Below are 23,191 nucleotides of genomic sequence, written 5' to 3' on the forward strand. Positions count from 1 at the left end.
TTCTTTTTTCTTTTCTTTTTCTTTTTTTGAATTATTCAGCAGCCTTTGAGGTCTTGAGAGCTGCTTAGATTGGCCTGCGTTTCCCAGGTGGTAGACTCCAATAGAAAGGTGATTTGGGACTAATCCAGCCCCCAGCCCGCAGGACGGCATTCTGGGTCTTTGGGTTGCTGGCATTTTGCTTCAGTTTTATTTTAGACTCTTCTGGAGCCAAGTGAAACAGATCGCTTTCTGGAGGGTGGGCTTGACAGAAGGCCAACAGCATTCCCAAGAACATTCCTGCCAGGCGGGAAGATTGGCTAAAGTTACCCTGAGAAAACCGGCTCGCCAAAGCACTGCCTGCCACGAGCTCCTCCAAGTGTGAAGTGGTTCTTCCCTTGGGTGATTTCAGAAAAAAAAAAAAAAAAGACCCTTCTGTCTTCCTGGGTTCTCCAAGTTTGTGATGCTTTGCGTGGGTGAGGGAGGACAGGGAGCTACATGCTTGTCCCCCTCCAGCCTGGCATTTAGCAGTTTCTTCATGGACATGGGGAATGTGAACTATGTCTATTACTTACGGGCAGGGCTGTTACTCGGGTAATGAGTGCCTGCCTCAAATGTGCAGAATTCTGGGCTCAATTCCTAGCACCACATAAACCGGTTATAGAAGTGCAAGCCTGTGATCCCAGCACTCCGAGGGTGGTGGGCGGGATAGAAATTCAAGGTCATCCTCAATTAGTGAGTTTATCACCAGTCTGCACTAAACTATTTGGGACCCTGTCTCAAAAAACCAACTAACAAGCACACAAAACAAAACAAAACAAACAACAACAACAAAAACAAAAATAAAAACAAAACCACAAAGCTTTCTTACTGATGGTAGGGATAATTAATTATTAGCATCGCGCATTGCAGAACCAGACTTTCTTTTCTGAGCCTTTGTAGTTAAATTCAAATTAACCAAGTAAAAAGAGTCCTGGAAACAGAATTTGAGCAGACCCGGAGCCTGTTCTGTGCATTCTGTTTGGCAACATTCTGTCTCTTCCGGTCCAAGGACTGCCTGGGTGCAGAAAATCAAGGCCGCATCTGAGCTCTACATAGAGACGGAGAAAAAGAAGCGAGAGAAGGCGTATCTGGGTAATGTGCCACGGGGCCCAAGACACTGGGGCGGGAGGGCCACAGAGTCCATCCTAGTGTCCCAGTGCCAGAAATGGGGCTAGGAGCGAGGCAGGTTGCAGAGTAATGGATGAAGGGCGGAATCCAAGGGCAAGAGCCTCACAGGAGGGGTTTTGCTTTCAAGAGCAGGCAGATGCTTTGCACAGATTGTAAGCGTGCTGGGACGAGAAGGGCATCAAAGTGAATGTGAAAGGAAGCCTTTTTGTGTTGTTTTCTTGTGGTTTAGTCCGTTCCCAGAGAGCGACCGGTATTGGAAGATTGATGGTGAACGTAGTAGAAGGCATTGAGCTGAAGCCCTGTCGGTCACATGGTAAGGACCCGTGAATTCCATTCAAACAGTCTAGGATATTCGGGTTCTCTGCCCTCCCCTTACTCTTTACCAATTTGACATCATTTGTACAATTTCTTATGTAAATTTCCTGCTGGCATTGGTTTTTCTAGCACTTGTCAAGATGTATGTATGTTATACATACATACACACATACAATGTGTATAATGATACATATTTATGTATATATAGCATTTCTGTAACACACGTATGATATGCAGTGTACAATGACGTATGTGCACAGATCGAAGGGGTCTGAAATTGAACGCTGCTGATGCATTTGTTCCTCTTCTGAATGCTACCAAACTATGGGAGGGTCCACCAGATCTTCCACTTGTGAATCTCGAAGGTGTAGGGGGATCAAAATGAAACGTGTCCCACCTGGCAGGGGTTTTTGTTCACTCCAGGAAAGAGCAACCCGTACTGTGAGGTGACCATGGGCTCTCAGTGCCACATCACCAAGACAATCCAGGACACGCTGAACCCTAAGTGGAATTCTAACTGCCAGTTCTTCATCAGAGACCTGGAACAGGAGGTTCTCTGCATCACTGTGTTTGAGAGGGACCAATTCTCGCCAGACGGTGAGTGCGATATGGGCACCCTCAGCCCCGCCCTCTCTGCCCTCGGGGCATCCATGGTTTGGCCCCCCGAGGTGCATGCTTCCCCACCTGAGAACCTGAGCCTGGCAGTGGTTTCATCTATATTGTCAAAGAGAAATATATACATTTTGCTGGCGTGTGTGTGTGTGTGTGTGTGTGTGTGTGTGTGTGTGTGTGTGTGTGTGAATAACACCACTAAGGAATTTTCTACCTTGTTTTTAAGGTAGACTATCTCCCAGGCTGGCCTGGAGCCAGTTTATACAGTGCTGGGAATTCATTTCAGGCTTCAGTATAGTAGGCAAGCACTCTACCAACTGAGTTACCCTCTTGGCCTAGCTTTTAAAAAAGGCCTGCACGAGTTTCTGTGCACCATATGTATATAGGAGCCTGTGAGGACCAGAAGAAAGTGTCGGACTCCCTGGAATCAGAGTTACAAGTGGTTGTAAGACACCATGTGGATGCTGGGAACGGAATTCAGGTCCTCTGGAGGAGAAGCGTGTGTTCCTGACTGCTTAGCCATCGCTCCAATCCCGCCTCTGGGTTTTGTTTTAAATGTAGATCCTGGGGATCAAATTTATGTCTGTGAGCCTGGAAGGCACATGTTTTTTCTGACCGAACTTTCTCCTTGACTCTATTGATATATTTCAAAATATACAGTGAATTTATTCTATTTGTGGGGTACCACGTGTTATCTCAATAAGTGTATATAATGTGCAACAATCCACCAGGAGAGCTGGCACACCCATCACACACACACACACAATACACACACACCCATCACACATACACACACCCATTACACATTTACACACATACACACATCACACACATACATACCCATCACACACACAGAGAACACATAGAACACACACACACACCCATCACACACACATACCCATCACATACACACACATACCCATCACACACACATACCCATCACACACACACACACACACCCATCACACACACATACCCATCACACACACACACCCATCACACACACATACACACACACATACAACACACACAGCACACACACATACCCATCACACACACACACACACACACACACACCACACAACACATACCCATCACACACACACACCCATCACACACACACACAAAACACACAACACACAACACAACACACAACACATACCCATCACACACACACACCCATCACACACACACACAACACACAACACACAACACAACACACAACACATACCCATCACACACACACACCCATCACACACACAACACACAACACACAACACAACACACAACACAACACATACCCATCACACACACACACATCCATCACACATACCCATCTCACACACACACCCATCACACACACATATCCATCACACACACTCGCGCACACACACACACACACACCCCACACACACATTTTATTGGGAATAGTAGAAAGTCTTGGGGGTTTTGTTACTGTCATTGTTTTGTTTTGTTTTAGCATGGCAATGTCCCTGACAGCTCCATGGGGAAGTACACTGGAAATGTTGTGCTGGTCTTAGCATCAGCTGGAGTGTGCCGGTTTATAGGAGAGTCTCGGCGTAACAAGCAGGAGTCTTAGAGACAGGACCTCTTTCTGAGCCACCCTTTGCTTTGTCCCCTTTCAGATTTTTTGGGTCGGACAGAGATCCGAGTGGCCGACATCAAGAAAGACCAGGGCTCCAAGGGGCCAGTTACAAAGTGTCTCCTGCTGCATGAGGTGCCCACAGGAGAGATTGTGGTTCGCCTTGACCTGCAGTTGTTTGATGAGCCGTAGCAGCCCTGGGATGATCATAGATGACTTCCTTCTCAAGGCCCCGTGCGGGCACGCTGTCTGGTGGTCAGCCACGGAGCAACAGGGACGGCAGACGAAGCCCCTCGAGGCTGTGAGGAGTTGTTTTCGACAATCCTGACCTTCGAACCATGTCTCATTTTGTGAATCCAAATTCTCTTTCCCCTTGTCCTTCCCATGGTCTTGTCATGGCTTCTAGAGTCTCTGAAATCCAGGACCTTCAATGAGGTTCCATTGGGAGCTTGGATCCTTGCCTGGACTGGAGGTGTGGGTCTGGTTTCTATAAAATAGATTTATAAACGCAGTGACTGTATTTTGGAGAACTGTGTAGGTCTCCTGTTTCTCACCTCTACCAGCCCTTTGTAGACTACTTGGCCTATAATCCACACGTGGTGTGTTTAGTCCAATTATGACAGAATCATTGCTTTGAAGCCCAGTTCTCACTGAGAAACGGGGCCCTAGATTGAATGCTGGGCACGATGGCCCTGGAGCAGGCACTGACTTACTTATCTCTGCAGGGCTGTTGCTAGAAGCCTCTCGAATGTGTCGTTAGAGCTGTACCTTTCGTTCCCCTCTAGACTTGATTAATGTTGATCAGTGAAAACACAGTGGTATACCATGGGGTGACTCTGTTCTGATTCTGGGTGTGCTTGGAAGATGTTTCAAAAGGTCATTATCTGTGAGGGTCTGTCCTGATGAGTCAGGTCCCACTTCGGGTCATTGAGAAGGCTTGACGACCTTGGGGGTCCTGGTTGCCAGCTATTGTCAGAGCATCTTGGGCTTGGAGACCCTGGGATGTTTCATGAGAAGTTCTGTCTGGTGACCAGTCCTGCCTGAGCCCATTCTGTGCTTGAAAGACTGTTGTGAAAAATGTCAACACCAGTCTTTAGTGGTCACCCTCCACCCCAACCCCTTGCCGCACCAGGAAGTCTTACCTTAGACGGATGAAGTTTGAAAAAGAAATAGGAGGTGTGGAGAGACGCTAAGAAAATCCATTACTGGGTTGGGGGAAAGACCTTGGGAAAACGTGAACCCCTCACGGGGTGGGAAGATGGGAGACGGTCCTGGGCAACGCATGGGCCAGAGTCAGGGGTGTATGACCATAGGCCAAGCTTTCCATCTGGGTTCTTCAGTTTTCTTCCCCTTAAATGCTAAGAGATAGGTTGGTTGTCTAGATAATAACTTGGTTTGCTAAGGAGACGTGCAGGCCGAGCTTTTTTCCTTGTTTGCATCCTGTCTGTGGCCGTGACCCGGTCTTTGCATGTCTCTGGCTCCTGGACCTGCATTAGGTGGTGTTCCTTTTTACGGTAGGTCCTCGGATTTGAACTAGGTAGGGTTCTAGAAGAAGTACTCCGTAAATGATAGTGTCTCGGTGGCAGAATAGCCACTCTGCTGAAATCTGAATGCTCCACGTGACTCCAGAAGGTCCCTCTCCATGTGTGTTTTGAGTGATTTCTCAAAAATGTGTACGGGGCAAAGGACAACAGTTTACATTTCATACTTCCGAGAACTTCGTATTTATTTATGGAAAATAGTGTTGACTTTTGTATCAAGAACAACAGACACGCCTATTTTTTTTTTAAACAAGCCAATAAACTCTTCAGTTAGCAGCTTTCAACTGAACATGAGGTAGACTTTAACTTCAAGTGTGGACTGGATTGGCTTACTACCTTTCCAGCGGAAAACACTATCAAAACATCACACGTTTATGTTTCCGTTGTTGTTGAGAAACTGTTTTAAATGAAACCTATAAATAGACCTGTGACCCATGCTTCCCGCGGGTTCTAGAAGCAGGGGCTTTGTTCGCTGTGTTGATGAGGGACTTGTTCCTGTGGTGTGAACCACAAGCATTGCGTGTGTAAATGGCTAGTGTAGGGTCACCGTTACGTCCCTTCCCCCTACCCCTTCCGTGTTGAACAGGAATATGATGTTGAACATCAGGGTTCTTGCAGGAAGGCTGAGGCATGCGTGGTGACCCTGTAGGTTCCGGGTTTCCTACTCATAGAATCCCACGATTGCAGCATGTAAATGCAGTCTGTGAGTCTTTCCCCAGGTGACTCGACTGGACACCCTTGGGTTATCCTGGGGGTTGACAGATCTGGATTGGTGTCCTTGCATCTACGACTATCATTTGTTGTGACCGATTGTACTTCTGGATGAGCTGGGCTGACCGTCAGACCTAGCTGTGACTCCTGGGTTCTGTTGATATGGAGTCCTGTTGTGATCCATGGGCGATACATAGTCTCAAACCTTGAGTCTCTCCTCTGCGTCTATCTTTTTGACCAGCCAGGCTACACTTCCTACAAATGACATGTCCTGGTCAACAAGGAGTCAGAGTTTCAGCTGTCTGCTTTGTAAATGCTTGTCTAGGCTGTGCGGTCAGGCATCCTGATCCAGCCCTTCAGACACCCCTAAAGGCATCCCTCTTCTGTGGGCCACACTGCCACTACCTCCTACACTCTGACCTCCTCTCACTCAGAAAGGGGTTTTCCTGACCCTCAGTCATCCCCGAGAATTACCCTGAGAGCTCTGAGGACAGAAGCTCCTGCGTGGGCTTCCTTCATGCACCACTTGTCCCAAAGGGTCCATCCTGGTCTCTGGGCAGCGTCCATGTTTTGTTCCCCTAGCAGGTGGATGGATAGCTTAATGCTGGGTTCAGCTTTGTAATAATACATCTCTATTCTTGGATGGCAAGCACGAAACCTCTCTCCACAGAGAACATTTCTTCCTTACTTTTTTTTTTTTTTTGGTTCTTTTTTTCGGAGCTGGGGACCGAACCCTTGCGCTTCCTAGGCAAGCGCTCTACCACTGAGCTAAATCCCCAACCCCTCTTCCTTATTTTCAGACAAGACCTGACTCCGTAGCCCAAGATGGCCTTGAACTTAGGATCCTTCTGTCTCTGCCTCTTATGTGCTGGAGTTTCAAGCGATTGCCCTTTTCCCAACTCCATTGCTTGCCTACCTCCCGAGGGACACTGTTGTGCAGGGATGCAGGGAATGAGGGTCACGGGGCCAAGGTCATGCTGTAAAGCAGGAGAAGAAAGGAAGAGAGAAAGAAGGAAGGAAGGAAGGGAGGCAGGGAGGGAGGAGGGAGGCAGGCAGGCAGTCAACAGACTTTTAACTGGTTCCTCACAGGTTATGAAGGGCCAAGTGAGGGCCACTTGGAAGGTAGGGCTCACTCACTGCCACGTGCTCCTTGTGGGGGTTTAGGGGACCACATCTTCGGAGAAGAGACTCACAATCCCTGCCACCCACACATTCCAGGCATTCACATCTTTGAAGATATAGCCTCCCTGTCCCCCTTGTCATGGAGACTTAGACCTCTAGTGCAGGAGCCCCCCAGAGCCACCACAGCTTTCTGAGTGGAAGTTCCCACAGACCTCGGGTATAGCATTTTATGTTGGATGACCTCTATTAACGAACATTGCCCTTTGATGGGCTATCAAGCAAATAATGAAGACTTCTCGTTAGATTTGACTTGAAGTGTGTGACTGGCTGTTGGCACAGAGACTCCTCCTCTTCTCTGTTCCCTGATAACCTGGAAAGCAGTCAGGCTAGAGAAAGAGAAAGTTTAGAGATCATTTCCTCACAGGGCATTGCGTGAGGTCTCTGTTTGTAGGTCTGAATGATCAACTGAGGTTTATAATGACTTCCTCTCTGTAAGGAGAAGATTCTGTCCTTGAGAAGCATGGAAAACGCAGCCTGTGAGAAAGATGACCGAGGCCCCAGGCTCTCTAACTTGGGAGCATTAAAACTCATATGTCAGCACACTGGCAGGCTACAGTCAGGGGCCAAGACATGGTGAGCCATGCTGACAGTGTGCTGTTCCTTCAAGGGGTCCCTACCCTATCCAGGCCACCTGTTGGGGGCTGGGGGGCAGAGAAGGGACCTCCTTGTGGCTTTCAAACCAACTTGTAGATCTACTTTAAGTCATTTTAATAAAATAAAATTCATGTTCAATACCTGGGAAGATAGTCAGCAAAGTCCTTGCCCTGCTCACCTGAGGGCCTGAGTTTGATCCCAGCACCCACATAAAGAAGCCAGAGCAGTAATGTGTACCTGTAATCCCAGGGCTGGGGACATGGAGACAGGGGTGTCTTTGGGCTTGCTCCCTGCTGGTGTGGTACACTGAGTGTGGGTGTTGCCCTGCAGAACTGGCTGGTGAGTTCTAAAGACATCCTGCTTTGGGGTTGGGGATTTAGCTCAGTGGTAGAGTGCTTGCCTAGGAAGCGCAAGGCCCTGGGTTCGGTCCCCAGCTCCGGAAAAAAAAAAAAAAAAAAAAAAAAGACATCCTGCTTTGAAGGATCAGGAACAGGACACTCCGTGCTGACAAGGTCAGAACTCTTGAACTTACATATGTGTGGAGGGGGGCACACACACACAGACACAGACACACACGGACACAGACACAGACATACACACATACACACACACGGACACGGACACACACACACACGCGCACACACAAGGAAACATTAGTGTTCATCTCCACCAAACAACTAAGTCATACACAGACCTAATTAGTTCCTTTTGTAAAAGGAGCCAGTAATTTATTTTTTGGCGTATAATTCTTCTAGAACTGTCCTATTTCAGGGTGAATTGCCCCTACGCTGTGTCAGGGCCTAGGCTATATTCTAATGGGATCTGTTCTGTTTTTCTGGAGCAGTCTAGAGTCTATTATCGCAGCGATGAGTATTGTTCAAAGTCCACCGAGGAGAGCTGCATTCAGAAGAGAGCTTATTCTGTCAGCCTTCAAATTTCCCAACATCCCTCCGGGATTTCTGGAGAGCTGGCCAGTGACCAGGGCTCCTTTTTCTGCTGTGGAAATTCCTCCTTTCTTCTTTTAGAGTCACCGTATACATATCGTTTGCGAGAGCTGCATCTGTGGTTTTCTGCCTCTCCGGCTATACTCTTTCGTCATTCTCGTCCTATCTCCTGTGCTCAGTGAAAACAGTGGGGACCTCAGTCAAATGGGAGTGTGGCAGAGCTGCCTTTCTGTTTGCAGTTTCCGCACTGTGGGGCTATTCCTACCTAGATGGTTCTATTAGCAAGGTCAAGGTGCTGGCGCCCCCTGCTGCATCCCAGTAGCATTGCTCCTGTATGACTCAAGGATCTTCCTAGTGGGAAAGGGGTTGGTGGTGGTGGGGTGGGCTGGCTAGACCCGGGCTGTAGTGCTCCAGCACTCTCCCAGAGAAGTGGTGAGCGAAGGAAGGTCTCGAGAATCCACTGCTGGGCATCTACTGAGAAAGTGTTCCTGCCTGCTGGGGTCTGGGTCTGGGTCTGGGGCTGGGCAGAGACCCTTTGCGGTTTCCTTGCCTTTTCTGTGCCGACTTCAGAGGGGAACATTGCAATTCAGTTCTCCACAGAAAAGGACTGGATGCCTGAAGGAGGCCTCTGTCCCCACAAGACAGGATCGCCCTACTTGGTAGGACAGCAGATTTTCTACCCGAAGATTTCAATTTTGGACATTTTAAGTGGCAAATGGTGGTTTGGTGCAGCCGCTGGATGCATCATGGAGTGTGTCTGTGAGTGTGTCTGTGTGTACCAGGCATTGGGGAACGAGTGTGTGTACCACTGAAGGAGACAGGAAATGTGTTGTTCCACCCTTTCCCAAGTCGCATTCAAGAGCAGTTGGTAATGTGTGGGCCAAGTGCAAAAATAAAAATGGTGGCCTTCTTGTTCCAAATGGATTGGAGATTTCAGCAGTAGCAACAGAGAATTGAGCTGAGATTGGGTCCTGCTGCTTGGGGGTCTCCAACACCATGGAGCTGGCCTTGACTACACTGCAAATGGAGAAGGGCTTGTTATGTCTCTTCTTTGGAAAGGTCTCCCTGGCAGGCTGCACAGAGTTGAGATGGAAACATACCATCCATTCTGCTTCCTTCCCTCCCTCCTTCTTTCCTTCCCTCCCTCCCTCTCTCCTTCTCTCTCTCCGTCCCTCCCTCCCCCCTCTTTCTTTTCTTTTTTTTCTTCTCTGCAGTGCTAAGGATTAAAGCCAGGGCCTCGTGCATTCTTAGAAAGTGATGCTGTTTTCCAAAACACTACTCTTTTATCCCTTAACAGTACGGTTTAGAACAATTAGGGCATGTAGAATTCCGCTCACAACCGAAAGTGCCCTGAATGGACGGGGAATTGTCAACTGAAGGTTGATGGTTTCTCAGGTCCTGGTCCAGGGTGTGTCTCTGGATATCAAGTGGCCTTTGAGTCTTCAAAGTTAAATTTTCTGCTTTGAAATAAAACCTTTCCCCTATTCAAGGGCTGGTCTCCCTGTTTCTGGTGTCACAGAGGAGATTCTAAACTACTTTAATGGAGAAAAGCCTAGAAGGGCTCAGTGTCCCTGCCCCTGACAATGACTGGCCATTTGCTCCTTTAGATACTGCTTTCTGGAGAGGAGTGGTTGGAGCCAGCTGCCTGTCTGCTCTAGTGGCCAAGTGTCTGAGAGTTTGCTCCCACGAGGCAGGGCTCTCACATGCTAGATCCCCATGTGTTAGCAAAGAAGAAAGACTCTGCTGTATGTGTAACCTCTATGTTCTGGAAGCCCAGTGCTCTGGGGAGGCCAGAAGTTATGGGGGCTTCTCCTGGAAGCCATGTCCATGTTGCTTTGTTGTGCAGCCTGTGTTGTGCTGGATGCTCCAAGCCCTCAGGCTCTGTTTGCTTTTTGCAATGTAGACCCATGTGCACACATGCAGAACAATAATCTTTCTTCTGTTTCCTGATTCCACTCCTGTAATCCCAGCCCTTCAGAGATGGAAGCAAGAGAATCAGGAGCTTAAGGACAGCCTGGGCTACATGAGACCCTCTTTCAAAACTAGGAACGCAGAAACTAAGAAGGGAAACCACAGAAGGGAAAACCACAGAAGGCTCGCCTGTCACGGCTTTAAATCGTCTTAAATGAAAGTAGACTGTTTCCCTAGAGGCATCTGACCACTATTGTGCTAGCATCCATTTTAATGAATGAATATTTTGGGATACATTTTGTCAATCAACATTCTCAAAGCGTTACTTGCTGAATATTGCTGTCAGAACATTCAAAAGATCGTAGTTGATGATGCTCAATGGTTAGATGTGCATTTAATTGAGCATTTGTTGTTAATGGCCCCAAATACCTTGGAGCTGAGAGGTCAACCTCAGATCTGGTCAACAGCAGCCCACGAGCTGAAGCCTGAGTCCTCTTTGCCCCTCTGTATGGCTCGGTGCATACGGGGTGCAGGCTATCATTGGCCTGTGTTGTACCGTCTTAGCTATTCCGCTCTGCAGCGTTGGCCATGGTGAACACAGGTGCACACATCCATAGAGAGGGGGAAACCCTCCACAATGTCCTGTGTCTGACAGCCAGCACACAGCTCCTGGTGTTCTGCGTTTTGTGCATTTTCCAACAAAGAAAAAGACAGAGACCCACTATAAAATGTGAAAAAGATTGTGTTCTGTATGTGGCTTGTCATGAAATCTTTGCTGTATGTTTTTGGGGATGACGATTCTATGTATATACAGTATGTAAGAGGCTATGCTGTTCAATGTTGCATAAACAACAGATTCTCTAGTCTGAATACTTAACTTGTTATTGTAAAATGTGATTTCTCATTGAGAGATTATTTTTCTGTATGTATATGAGAGTATTTTAGGAATCTAACTTAAGTGCATAAACTATAGAAGAAACTTAAAAACTTATCCCAGGAGTAGCAATGTGTGATCAGATCACTTGGGTTCAACCCAACTAAATTTTATTAAAAAAAAAAAACAAATCCAAGTTGGATGTTTAGGAACTCAAAAGTGTGGATTTTTTCTTCTGCCTTGCAGGGGATATGTGGTCAATGAGATGGGAGGAGCCATGATAAAACGGAAGAGATCTTGTAACCGTGACCTGAGATGAGACCATGTTCCACCACAGGTTAACTCATACCGATGCACGCATATTCAGAAGAGACGAACAGCCTGCCAGTCTTCCACCAGACCTGCTGCCACAGATGGTGGGCTCTAGTCAGGAGCTGGCATGGCCACGTTCAGGGGCATTCAGGGAGGCCACATGCTGGTTTCAGCCTCTTTCAGCATTTCGAAGCACACAGGGAGGCTGAGCTTAGGTTTCCTAGGTGCAGTGGTCTTCAGGCAGGAAGAGCGGGTAGTCTGAAGCTCCCAGGAGGGGCCTACTTCCCTACTCCTCTCACTTCCCAGAAAAATATCCAAAGTCCAGGCTGCTCCTGGGTGCAGCCCTTCTGTACTTGAGCACCTCGGATGTTGCTTCAGGTGAGCCAGGGAGGGTCAATGAACCAGTTCTCGCCTCGCCTCCAACCCCTGCTCCCTGAGAGAGCATCCCAGATGACTTTAGTTAGTGGTTAGTTAGTCCAACCCTACCCATCTGCCTCTCAACTAAGAGCTGGCTTCTGGTGATTCGGGTGAATACTGATCACTCTTGAAAGTCTAGGGTGCACTAAAAGGACTCGTGACAGTGTGAGCACTGGGCCAGCACGTCTTGGAGTACGTTGTATGCCTCTTACTACTGCCAGCCATAGGCTTCATGCTGCTGGAGGCTGGAGTGGAAGTAATGTCCTGACTGCAGAGGTGCGGGCAGCTTTACTGCAGGATGCTGCCTGGGCCGTGCAGAGACTAGAAATGACTGTGTGTTCTGCAACCGTCCCTAGTCTCAGGCCATCAGAGATCTCTGCTCAGATGTAGCCTGGGAAGGCTGTCAGGCCAACACGCAGACCCACCTAAATCTCTGGCTACCAGAGACCTCATTCCTTCTCTCCTGGAATGCTGGCCTTTGGGCTGGGGTGGTCATAGTCTGGGAAGATAAGTCACCCACACAATTGTCCCTTGTCCTAGGTGTTGTGAATGTGCAGACAAGAGAAGTTAGGATGTAGGTCCTCCCCCGGTGTGTTGGTGAGGTTAACCAGCCATTGTGATCTTTGTAGTAGGCCTTGAGGCTGGTGGCACGTGGTTCCTTCACAGCCTTGCCCAGCGGCAGAGCAGGCCACTCCCAATACATGTCCTGTGCATTCTAATACCTATTTGTTGCCAAGTAACAGTACTTATGAAAAAGAGATCATATCTGCTTTGTAACATTAATGGAGTTCTAAAGAAGTATTAGACGTTACTATAAATTACAGAATGCCACTCTTATCTAAGGTTTGCTAGCATAGGGCCACACTGCTTCTTCTCTGTTTAAGAGCAGGTTTTTAATTTTCTTTATTTATTTTGCGGTTGGAACACCCCTTTGGCATCTGCATGTGAATCTGTCCATTCAGATCAAGGCGTCAGGGTGTTTTCTGCTTTCTTTGCAGCACAGGCAGCGTTGGCAGGAGCCGCCATTAAATCGAGAGCATAAGGACAACCTCCTCAGTTGATTCTGGGGTCCTTTTGACCTGCATGGTTTAAATCACATAGTTCATGAAAGTAAGAACAGCCAACCTCACGCTCAGGTTGAGCTCTTTCTGCCTTCACTCCTCTGCAGACACAGGATGCTAAGAGCCCTGAGACAGGTGTCTCTACTTACGTCTATTTCCCAGAGATAAGGTTGTAGTTGTACAAGAAAAATGATGCAAAAATTAACCTAGAAAAACAAAACAAGGCAACCGCCACCTTCTCATCTCTCCTGGGATAGCAGAGACAGACTCGTGTTGAGTATTCTTGAGAGCATGAGAAGTGCTGAGAACAGTCATGGGGTGCCAAAGGCAAAGTCAGCAGGTCCAGAAAAATACAGGAGACGAAGCCACACCACACTCCTACACAAGTGCTTTTCTGCTTTCTGGGCAGGGCCACACAAGGTTGGCCTTCAACTCCTGGTCTTCTTGTCTCACCACCCCAAGACTGAGGTTCCAGGCATGCACAACTGGGTTCCGTGTGAGACTTGTGATGCCCTCATGTGTTGTGTCCTGAGAACCCAGCATGGATGCTACACTGTGCCCACACACAAGGACTGTTCAGTTGCACACGTCACAGGAACCTTCCCGTCTTGTTTGCTTGCTTTCTCATTAGTTCTCGTCTCCCACAACTTGGTTTTGGAGGACTGCATGGGACTGGGCTGTTTGACTTGACATTCATTTATACTAATCTGTCTTAAGTACCAAGTGGCACATTTTGACATCTATTTTGTTATTATTTTTACTGTTATGTGGGGGCGTGCATGCACACACAAGTGTGTCTTACTGGAGGAGCTGCAGTTACAGGTGTTTGTGAGCTGACCTGAGTGCTGCATTAGAATTCAGTACCTCTGAAAGAATGATAAAAGCTTCCCCACCAGGCTGTCCTGTATTGGGTTGTTCTTTTTTTTTTTTTGCCAAATTTCTCTGTGTAGCCCAGAGTGTTCTAGAACTTACTCTGTAGACTAAGCTGTTTTTTTTTTTTTTCGGAGCTGGGGACCGAACCCAGGGCCTTGCGCTTCCTAGGCAAGCGCTCTACCACTGAGCTAAATCCCCAACCCCCTAAGCTGGTTTTGAACTCGAGATCTGCCTGCCTGTCTCCTGAGTGCTGGTATTAATGGCATGTGCCACCACCACATAGCTTGTTCTGCTGTTAGATAGGGTTTTGATATGTAAAGAAGGATGGCATCAAAACTCATAATCTTCCTGCCTCAGTCTTGTGAGTGCAGGGATTATGGGATGTGGCACACACCAGGCTGTTTTGACGGTGTTAGGAAGGGCATTGTTGTAAACTGGGTGTGTGATGTCTGAATCTCAGCACTTGAGAGGCTGCCTTAGATTCACGGCCAGCCTCATCTACAGAGCTCCGGGCTGTATGCCACATTAAGTTACCGTGGAAAAGGCTCTGGGGTCATCTTTGGCAACTTCAGGATGCCAAGCTCCAGGTATTCCAGGATTTGTGTGCTTCTTCAAGAGGAAGCTGGCTGAGCCAATTCTCAAGGATCTGTGAGCTGTCTGTGGCAGGCATTGCCTATAGGAGCCTTGGAGTTAGAGTGTAAGGCTGCTGGTCTGGTCATCAGGAGGAAGCTGGGCTTCTTTGAGAATGGAGTGTGCGTTGGGGATTTACTTCAGTGGTAGAGCGCTTGCCTAGCAAGCACAAGGCCCTGGGTTCGGTCCCCAGCTCCAAAAAAAGAAAAAAAAAAAAAAAAAAAGAAAGAAAAAAAGAAAAAAAAAAAGAAAAAAAAAAGGGGAAAGATAGAAAAGAGAATGGTGTGGTATGGTCACACTCAGCAGGAGGGGAAGCTCAACAGTGTGGGATGCAGCTTTAGCACTGGGTCATTCTCCTTGTGGTGGGAGCCCAGAGGTCAATGGGGAAACCTGGCAAGGCGTTGGTGCCTTTGACAGCACTGGCCTTGGCACCCAGCCTGGACCCGGCCATCTCAACTGGATGCAGTTGGAAAAACCCACCAGTGTGGACTGCCAGGCTGCTGCGGTGAAGGCAACCTGGGACACGCCCATTCCCTCGGTTCTACCCGCTAAGCCTTACCTGTGGTGAGGCTCCTCAGACCTGGCCAGTGCAAGCGGTTAGCTGCACTGTGAGCAGCGAGTGAGAAATGCTATCAGACCTGTCCTGGCATTCTTGGCCCCTGGAAAGCAGAGTCCTTTGTGCTGTAGTCCTGTTGGGGTCTCTGGCAGGTGGCTGCCAGGCCCGATGGGCCGGTGAGGGCCCACAGCCATGCTGGAGCAGGCAGGGAGTGGAGCCCTGGGCCCGCCCCTGCCCTTGAGGACTTGCTGCACTCTTTCTGCCCATTCTTGAGGTATCCACCAGGAGCGCTCTGGAGTAGTCAGAGTAGTCTGTTAGGCAAACACTCTTGGGAGTGCTCAGGGAGGGACTACAGTCACTCAGGGAGATCTGGCTGCTCCAGCAGCCTCAGAGGTAAGCTTCAGGAGGAATGTGTGTGCTGCTTGGCTTAGGTGAACTCAGAACACTGGGGGAGGGGACATGGGACGTGTGTGTAGCCTGGTGGGCTGGCTCCAGCAGTGGTCAAAGCGTGCCTTCTGTCACAAGGGAACAGGCGTGAGCTGGAGATGGCAAATGAGGGTCCTGGGGCCTCACCACCTGCTGCTTAGCCATGTCGCTCTGAGCAAATCACAAGACTGCTAGGAACACAAAGTGTAGTCTTGAATGTTAGAGCTTCCTACAGTTAGGGGCTCTGTGTCAGGATTGAGAGCCTTTCAGTAGGGAGGTCTTCATGACTGGTTAGGGACCACTTCTCAGCTCCCTTCAAAGATAGGAGATTTTGATAGGCAGTACTAGACTATATATGTAGGTACAATGCTTACTGAGTCAATGAATTCCTACGAATGACACATACAAACTAAATCCTCCAGCCCAAAGGACTTTCTAACCTGGAGATGAGAGGATTTGTCCTGTGGGAGGTTGAAAACCTGGTGCTGCCCCTTAAAGGACAAGGGCCCTCACGTCCTCTGTTCAGGAAGCATTTTATTGTGCTCCAAAGACAAGCGCTCACACAGGTGACAGTCTCTCAGAGCAGATCCCGCATGGCCTTGCTGAGCTTCTGAATCTTGCTCTTTGCAGACATATCAACGTATTTCTCTCCAATTCGGACAATCATCCCACCCATGATTGATGGGTCAGTCTAGGAAAGAAAACAGGCCGCACACATGAAACACAGCGCAGATGAGAACATCCCGGGGTAGGCAGGCCACCCACCACACAAATGGGAACTACACCTGAGTCAGAACCATTGTGTGTAAGCCCTGCCCTGGCACTAACACACTCCACAATTATGCAAACCCACCTTGACCTCCAGGTTCAGTATCTGGCCTTTACTCAGGAAGCTATTCAGCACTGTCTTTAACTCAGAGAGAACAGCTTCATCTAAAGGCTGAAAAAGAAGCAACAATCCTTTAAGCAGAGCACTACAGCAGCAAACACAGTCAAAGGAGAGAGAAATACCACAGTGGGTATGAAACCAAGACAGGCCAGTGACTCCTGACTGACCTGTGTGCACATGTGTATGCATGCATGCACGAATGTGTGAGTGTGTGCTTGAGTGTTTTGGGGTGGGGGTGGGGGCCTGGGGAATGGCCACACCACAATGCATGCTCTAATGCACAGGTTTTAGGCAGAGGGCTTGGCCACACAAGCTCCCCACCCCCCCAACTGAACTACAACCTGGATGAGGCCAGGGGCTGTACACTACTACTCATGTGTTGCATCAAACACCTTTCCTGTTCTGGTTGACCTATGTCATGGGGAGAACAATAAAATGACTTGTCGCAGGGCATATAATGCATAAAGAGTATGGGCCTCTGAGAGGAGAGCCTGTGTTCAGATCCTGAGCCTGTCTTGTTGAGCTGGGCTTCCTGACTGTAAAATAAGGACAATTACAGTTCAATTGGATGCCTATTTTCTGAGAGCAGTAACACATTACAAGGTCCCCAGCAGATGGCAGCCCTGAAGAACGGTGACTCGTTAACATTTCATTCCAGTGGATCAGAGGGCCTGTGCACCCCAACCCACAGGTAAATGCTCCCATCCCATTTAAGACTTCAGGTTGTAACAGGGCCTAAGTCATTATTTCATAAAACACTCAGACCCCCACGACTAATCACTAATAGGACACACACTGGGTCTTCTGAGTGGAAGTTGACAGAACCTCACGAGGGACCAGCCATGTCCCCAGTGCAGCAGCAAGAGCTGTTACTTACAAATGCTGTGGTCACTGTGCACGGCACTTCTCCACGGTGGACACTCATGATGGTGGAGAAGGCAGAGATGACGCCCTGGGTGTTGCCTAGGCGACCATTTTCAGCAAGTAAATCTGGGAAAGTGACAGGAAACTCACTGAGCCACCGAAAGCAATGACACCTTGTAGCCTGAAAATACCATACTCAGTCCTTTAAGGATATGAATGGGGTCTGGAGAGGCGCTCAGTGGTTATGAGCGCTGTTTTTAAATACCCAACAGGGATTTAGGAAAAGCCCACTGGGACCCCAGCACTCACTCATGAGGTTGGCCGTCAGCGGAGAGAATTTTTCCTTTGTAGTGATGTCCTTCAGGCTTTTCACTTTGATGGAGCGCTTAATGTAGGGATTCAGAACAGCAAGGGACACCTTGGGGTCCTTCAAGAGTTGCTGAAAGCACACACAGTCCCAGCTGACTTCACATGGGACTAAAACCATGTTTTGAGGAACCTCAAAAACACCTTCTGGAGTTTCTTGCATGCATTTTTAAGAAGGATCACGAGAATTAAGCAGCCAAAGTCTCACCATGTATGACACGGCAAGCCCGCTTTCCTCACAGCACCACCCACAAGTACAGAACCCTTGAGCTTCTGTGTCTCAGGAGACCCTAGGTGTGCCCTCCCTCCAACAGAGGTCCTGGAACAAACCTAACATTGAGAGACTGGTCTGAGAGGGCGAAAGTCACAACACCTTGTCAATCCATCTCATCCCCTGCTCTCAGCAGCCGCCCAGGGCTCTAGGACCCGCAGCAGTTCTTCCTGGGTGGGCACCTTCCTGGTAAATGTGTCCTCCTGCTTGTCAGCTACTCCCAGCACCTCAGTGGCTCCTGGCCAGAATTTAGGCCATTGCCATAGAATGCAAAGACTTCCATGCTACGATTTACACTGGAGAGGCTGCACAGTTCGTGTGTCTGCTAGCAAAATCCAGGAGACAGTCAGGGTGACCTCTTTTATCCACACCCCTCCCCACCCTCATAATCTCACTTATGTTCAGAACCTCAGATAACTGTCACCCCTCTTTTTCCTCTATGACAGACTTCTGGATTTTATTAAGCCAAAACCTAAGTCATTGGAAGAGGGAGAGAGGAAAGGGGGGATGGGAAAAGGGGGGGCAGAGAAAGAAAGAAGGGGGGGCAGGGAGGGGTGGGGGTAGGAGGGCACGCACCTGTACCTGTGTGGGTCACAGTGAATGTGTGCAGGACAAACAAGGGGGCCCTACAGCCTTAGACTCGATTTTCTCGTTCCACCATGTGAGTCCCAGAAAATGAACTCCAGCTGTCAGGCTTGGGGGCAAGTATTCTTACCCAATGAGCCATCTTGCCTGCCTCAACCCCATTCTAATGTCCACCGTCTAAATCACCATCTTGATGGTGAACAGGACTTCCTGGCTCAGGGAGAGCAGAACTGACCACACGCAGCCGATAAACAGAGGACACGGTGTTATCCTGTGTGGCCGGGCCTTTTCTCTTCAGTAGATGTGTGGATTACAAAATATACACCATTCTTAAAACATGTAACTGGAAAACCATCTTTTCTCTTAGCGACCGACTTTATTCTCTCTCAACTCTTCCTTTATGGGAGCCCTACAGCCTTAGGGGCAGCTACCCCAGAGGAAATGGAAGGGGTGGCCTCTGACCCGAGTCACACTTGGGTTTCTGCTAATTCACAAGGCTGCTTTTCCTCTTCTGTGTTTCAGGAGAAAATGCAAAGAGGAAATTGCAGCCTGGGCAGCTGCTGTCTCACTTTGCTGGCACCCAACTCCGACTGTGCACCCAGCCATTCTTTCTTCACATCTTGGGACCAAAGTAATTATACAAACCCAGGAAGGGCAAGATGGCCTGAGCTCAAAGGTGCTTGCTACCAAGGCCGCTGGCCTGAGTTTGACCCCTAGAACTCACAGTGTAAAGGGGGAGGACTCTGACCTCTGCACTTGCACTGTGCGTGCCTGACACTCCCCAACTCCCAAGAAAGAAAGAAACGTTTAAAAAAAAAATAATTAAACCCAGGAAAAGTTTCTAAAGAAACGTTCAGGAAGAAAATATAACTTCAGTACCGTGAAGATGGAGTCGAGGACATTTCTCCCACTCTAGGCTTATAAACATTAACTCGGTCTTTAGATTCTTGTCTAAAATGGCGGGTGCTCTTGAGTTACTTTTATTTTCTAGCTGAAAAACTTGGGTTCATGGTAATGAACTTATGCATCTCCTGGCTCACATTACAGAAAAGTTTCAGAATAATAAAGCTGTCTCATCATCAACAGCATGTCTGCAGTAAACATTCTTTGTAGTGTCTAGTGCTTCTCTTTAAGGTCATGCCCTGTTACAGTAACTGAAGACAATGTGGGAACAGGTCCAACAGGAGAGCTCCTCACCCCCACTCGCAGCAACTCCTTTTCCACCTGGTCCAGCCTTTTCTGCTTAGACGCAGCAGAGTACAGGGCGGTTGCATAGCGGCCTTCGATGCCGTAGACCTGGACAGGGGGCTGGAGACAAGAGGAGGAGGGGAGTGAGGTAGCTAAGCCAGGAACAGAATCACTCCTAAGCTAAGACCACGTTCCCACTGCCACACCATTTAAATACTTCACCAAGGGGCAGCCTAAGTGAGAATTCACAAACCAGGGATGACTCCCTGGCCAGGACCTGCCCTAACTTTGGAGGGGCAGGGAAGGCAGTGTCCCGTGTCCCTCCCAGCCTCCCTGCCTGCAACTGTTATGGCAAGCTTTTGCTTTCTTTGACCTCATGACCCCAGTGACAGTGCTGTCCTTAAGCACAGGAGTTTACTTAGTACCATGGCAGGCAGTTGTGAAGGTAAGCGGAGGGGGACAGCGTGTAAGAAGTGCAGGCGTGCGTCCCCATCATGGTAATGGTGTTTTATGAAGTTCTCGGGAGGGATAAAATGGCTCCACCCACAGAGGATGAAGGGATTTGGTGGTGTTAGGAAGTGTAGTGTGTACTGCTGTTAGTCCCATCTCACGTGCCCCAGAGCATTCTGCCTTGCTAGTCCTGAGGAGAGTGTGAGTGCAGTGACTGACCCAGGTGTCAGAGAGCACACGGCAGCCCAGAGTATCCTTACATTCTGCCATGCATGAACGAGTAATAAAGGATTACAAAACAAATGCACACACAGCCACACTCCAATCCGAATTCCGTAAGAGGGTGGAGCTGCCTGCATGGGGGTCAGTCAGACTCCTGGTTTAAAAAGAAAAGGGGTGTTGGGGATTTAGCTCAGTGGTAGAGCGCTTGGCCCTGGGTTCGGTCCCCAGCTCCGAAAAAAAAAAAGAAAAAAAAAAAAAAAAAGAAAAAAAAGAAAGAGGCCAGCAGACCTCTGCAATGCTCAGTCAGACTGTTGTTGGTGCCTGGAACAGTACCTGTCAGTGTTGACTCTACTTGAGGGAAAAAAGGTGCAGACTGCAGGCATACCTCACTGCTGCCAGAGTCAAGAGGCAACACAGAGTATCGACTATGTTAGAATCTGGGTACTTTACTTTCTTTTGTTACAAATAGCTCCTTCATAAAAAGAGAAGGAAAGGCTAGCTTGTCTATGGAGGAATACTAGAAAAAACAATTTAAGATTCTTTTATACATACCCTGTGTGTGTGTTGTCATCACCAGCCTTTACCGACTGAGCCCTCTTGCTGGCCCAAACAAGTACATTTTAGAACATTAAAGACTAGGGTTGAGCCCACCCTATGTGACAGGCACCTGACAGCATCCCCTGCATCCCAGGCAGTCGTTTGAGAACTGCTATCCTTGCAGACCAAGTTTAGTAATCGCACACACACTTCACGGTGTTTCTGTTCAACTCACTCCCTCACTGCTTTCCAACCACCCCCCCCCCACAGACAAATGCAAGCTGACATACCCTTACAAGCTTCGAAAAGGGCCTGACCACAGATGTGCTGAAACTCCGCACCTTTAGAACAGAAGAAAATAGATGAGACAGGGTTTCTGCATTAGCTTAGCAATAGGTTAAAATATTCCAATCAAAGAGCTGCATAATTCTTTTACATTATCGTCACAAAGCTTACATGACTGGGAACTGCTCCTTATTACCTATACATTCCCTATTGAGAGTCACCCCAAACTGCTTCAGAAACTGTCTTTCAACTGCCTTCCTCCCTGGGTAGTTGAGAAAGAAAATGCTAGCTTCTCAAAATTGAATTTAAAAAAAAAAAAAAAAAAGTCAAGAGCTTTATCACATTTGAGGAAAATGCTTTAGCAAAGTGGAGGATTTATATTTCTATCACCTTTGGGAAAAACTTTAATGAACATAAGAGGAGGCCAGCCTTGATTCGAGTAAACCTATGTGCTAAGGAATTGAAGTGATATCAAACACCAAAGATCTTTTCATATAGCACCAGGCACTGAGTCTGTCACTGGAGAAGCCTGGAATGCCATTTAAAAAGCACCTCTCAAGGGCACAGGTCACTGTCTATACTCCCATCTCTAGGGTGTACTCGACTAGAACTGGCTATGAGGGTTAAAAAGCTTTCTCAGGCCTTGATAAAAATTATGAATTAAGTACAAATTAAAATCATCAGGGCAGATGATCCACCCAATTCCAGTTTCTGCTGGACTTGGCCCGTTGCAATCTCACCACTTACTGGCTGCCAGCCAAAGAAGAGGTTTAACCCTTTCTTCCTTCTTTATAAACACATGGAATGCGCTTTACGAACACTCAATACTGCCAAGCAGCAGCTAGCCCTGGCAGGTTTACGAACAAGGCTAGACGTGTGCTTTCCCCAATTCTCTCTCCCATGCTTTTGCCAGCTGCTCAGCTATGCATCGACTCTTGGATGTCAAGGTCAAGATAGCGCAATTCGTGCCCACTCCCCACGGGGGAAAAAACGCGAATCAGCCCCACGCTTCCTGAAATGGCCGGGCCCCACGACCCTGGTGGGCGGCTTGACCCCTCAGCCACAGCCTCACACGCAGCGCTGGGAGTCGGGGACCGGGAACCCCAGGAGGGACCCTCCCGTCAGCTTCTACCTGTCGGGACAGCACGGATGTTGCTGGTGCGGCCATCTTTTCCCGGGCAGCTGTAGGTCAAACCCAAGTAAGAGACTAGTGATGCCAGAGCGCATGCGCGCGTCGGCGTGATCGCTCGGTTTTCTGGGAAATGAACGCACCAGGAGCCGGGGCGTGTGGGTAAGAACCTCTTGCACGCTGGGAGTTGTAGTCCATAGGTGCCGTGGTCCCGCTAGACTCTTGAACCCGAACAAGATCGGAAAATTAAATCTGAAACTAGGTTTACATTTAGATTCTTTGCATATGCATCGTCAACATCTCTGCCATGTCTAGAACCTGTCAAAGTGTGGTTCTGTGACAATGCTTCAGGCTTTACTTAAAACAAAAAAACCACAAGCGAATCTCCCAGGGGATAACGTCTTGCTTGGCTCTTCTGGCCTGATAGTTTTCCCTTTCCTTCTCAGTCTTATCATAGCCCTGACTTGTTAGATTTTGACTCTGTGTGCATTTCAGGACAGAGTTAATCCAGAACTAGAATCAGGGTTTAATCAAAGATGATGTAGAAAGTTAAAAACCCAGCACACCTTGGCCGGTTTTTCTATATTCATTTTCAACACACACACTCTTTTCCGCAATTAAAAAAAAAAGGTCAACATCCGACGACAAGGTTCCCGGTTGTAACGCGGTGTTCTGTGCTAAATTTAAAAGAAAAAAA

The 23,191-nt window shown here is 48.3% G+C and overlaps 2 protein-coding genes across 6 annotated transcripts in view; one reads left to right on the plus strand and one right to left on the minus strand.

Moving 5' to 3' along the window:
- Itsn1 (intersectin 1) overlaps window positions 1–11,652 on the plus strand; it is a 182,084-nt gene extending 170,432 nt beyond the window's left edge. For all 5 annotated transcript variants that reach the window (NM_001136096.3, XM_039088246.2, XM_039088247.2 and 2 more), the window contains 4 exon segments: window positions 1,028–1,110; window positions 1,376–1,459; window positions 1,885–2,058; window positions 3,720–11,652. In NM_001136096.3, the coding sequence (NP_001129568.1) occupies window positions 1,028–1,110; window positions 1,376–1,459; window positions 1,885–2,058; window positions 3,720–3,868 (490 nt within the window). In that variant the 3' untranslated portion in view covers window positions 3,869–11,652.
- Window positions 11,653–16,224: 4,572 nt separating this feature from the next.
- On the minus strand, window positions 16,225–22,537 carry Atp5po (ATP synthase peripheral stalk subunit OSCP). The gene is given in 7 exon segments (NM_138883.1): window positions 16,225–16,399; window positions 16,562–16,648; window positions 17,475–17,587; window positions 17,771–17,900; window positions 19,881–19,991; window positions 21,371–21,421; window positions 22,498–22,537. Coding segments are annotated over 7 exon segments (642 nt in total). The 5' UTR covers window positions 22,534–22,537; the 3' UTR covers window positions 16,225–16,285.
- Between the last annotated feature and the right edge of the window lie 654 nt (window positions 22,538–23,191).

Source organism: Rattus norvegicus, chromosome 11, assembly GCF_036323735.1.
Source record: "Rattus norvegicus strain BN/NHsdMcwi chromosome 11, GRCr8, whole genome shotgun sequence".
Classification (NCBI taxonomy): domain Eukaryota; kingdom Metazoa; phylum Chordata; class Mammalia; order Rodentia; family Muridae; genus Rattus; species Rattus norvegicus.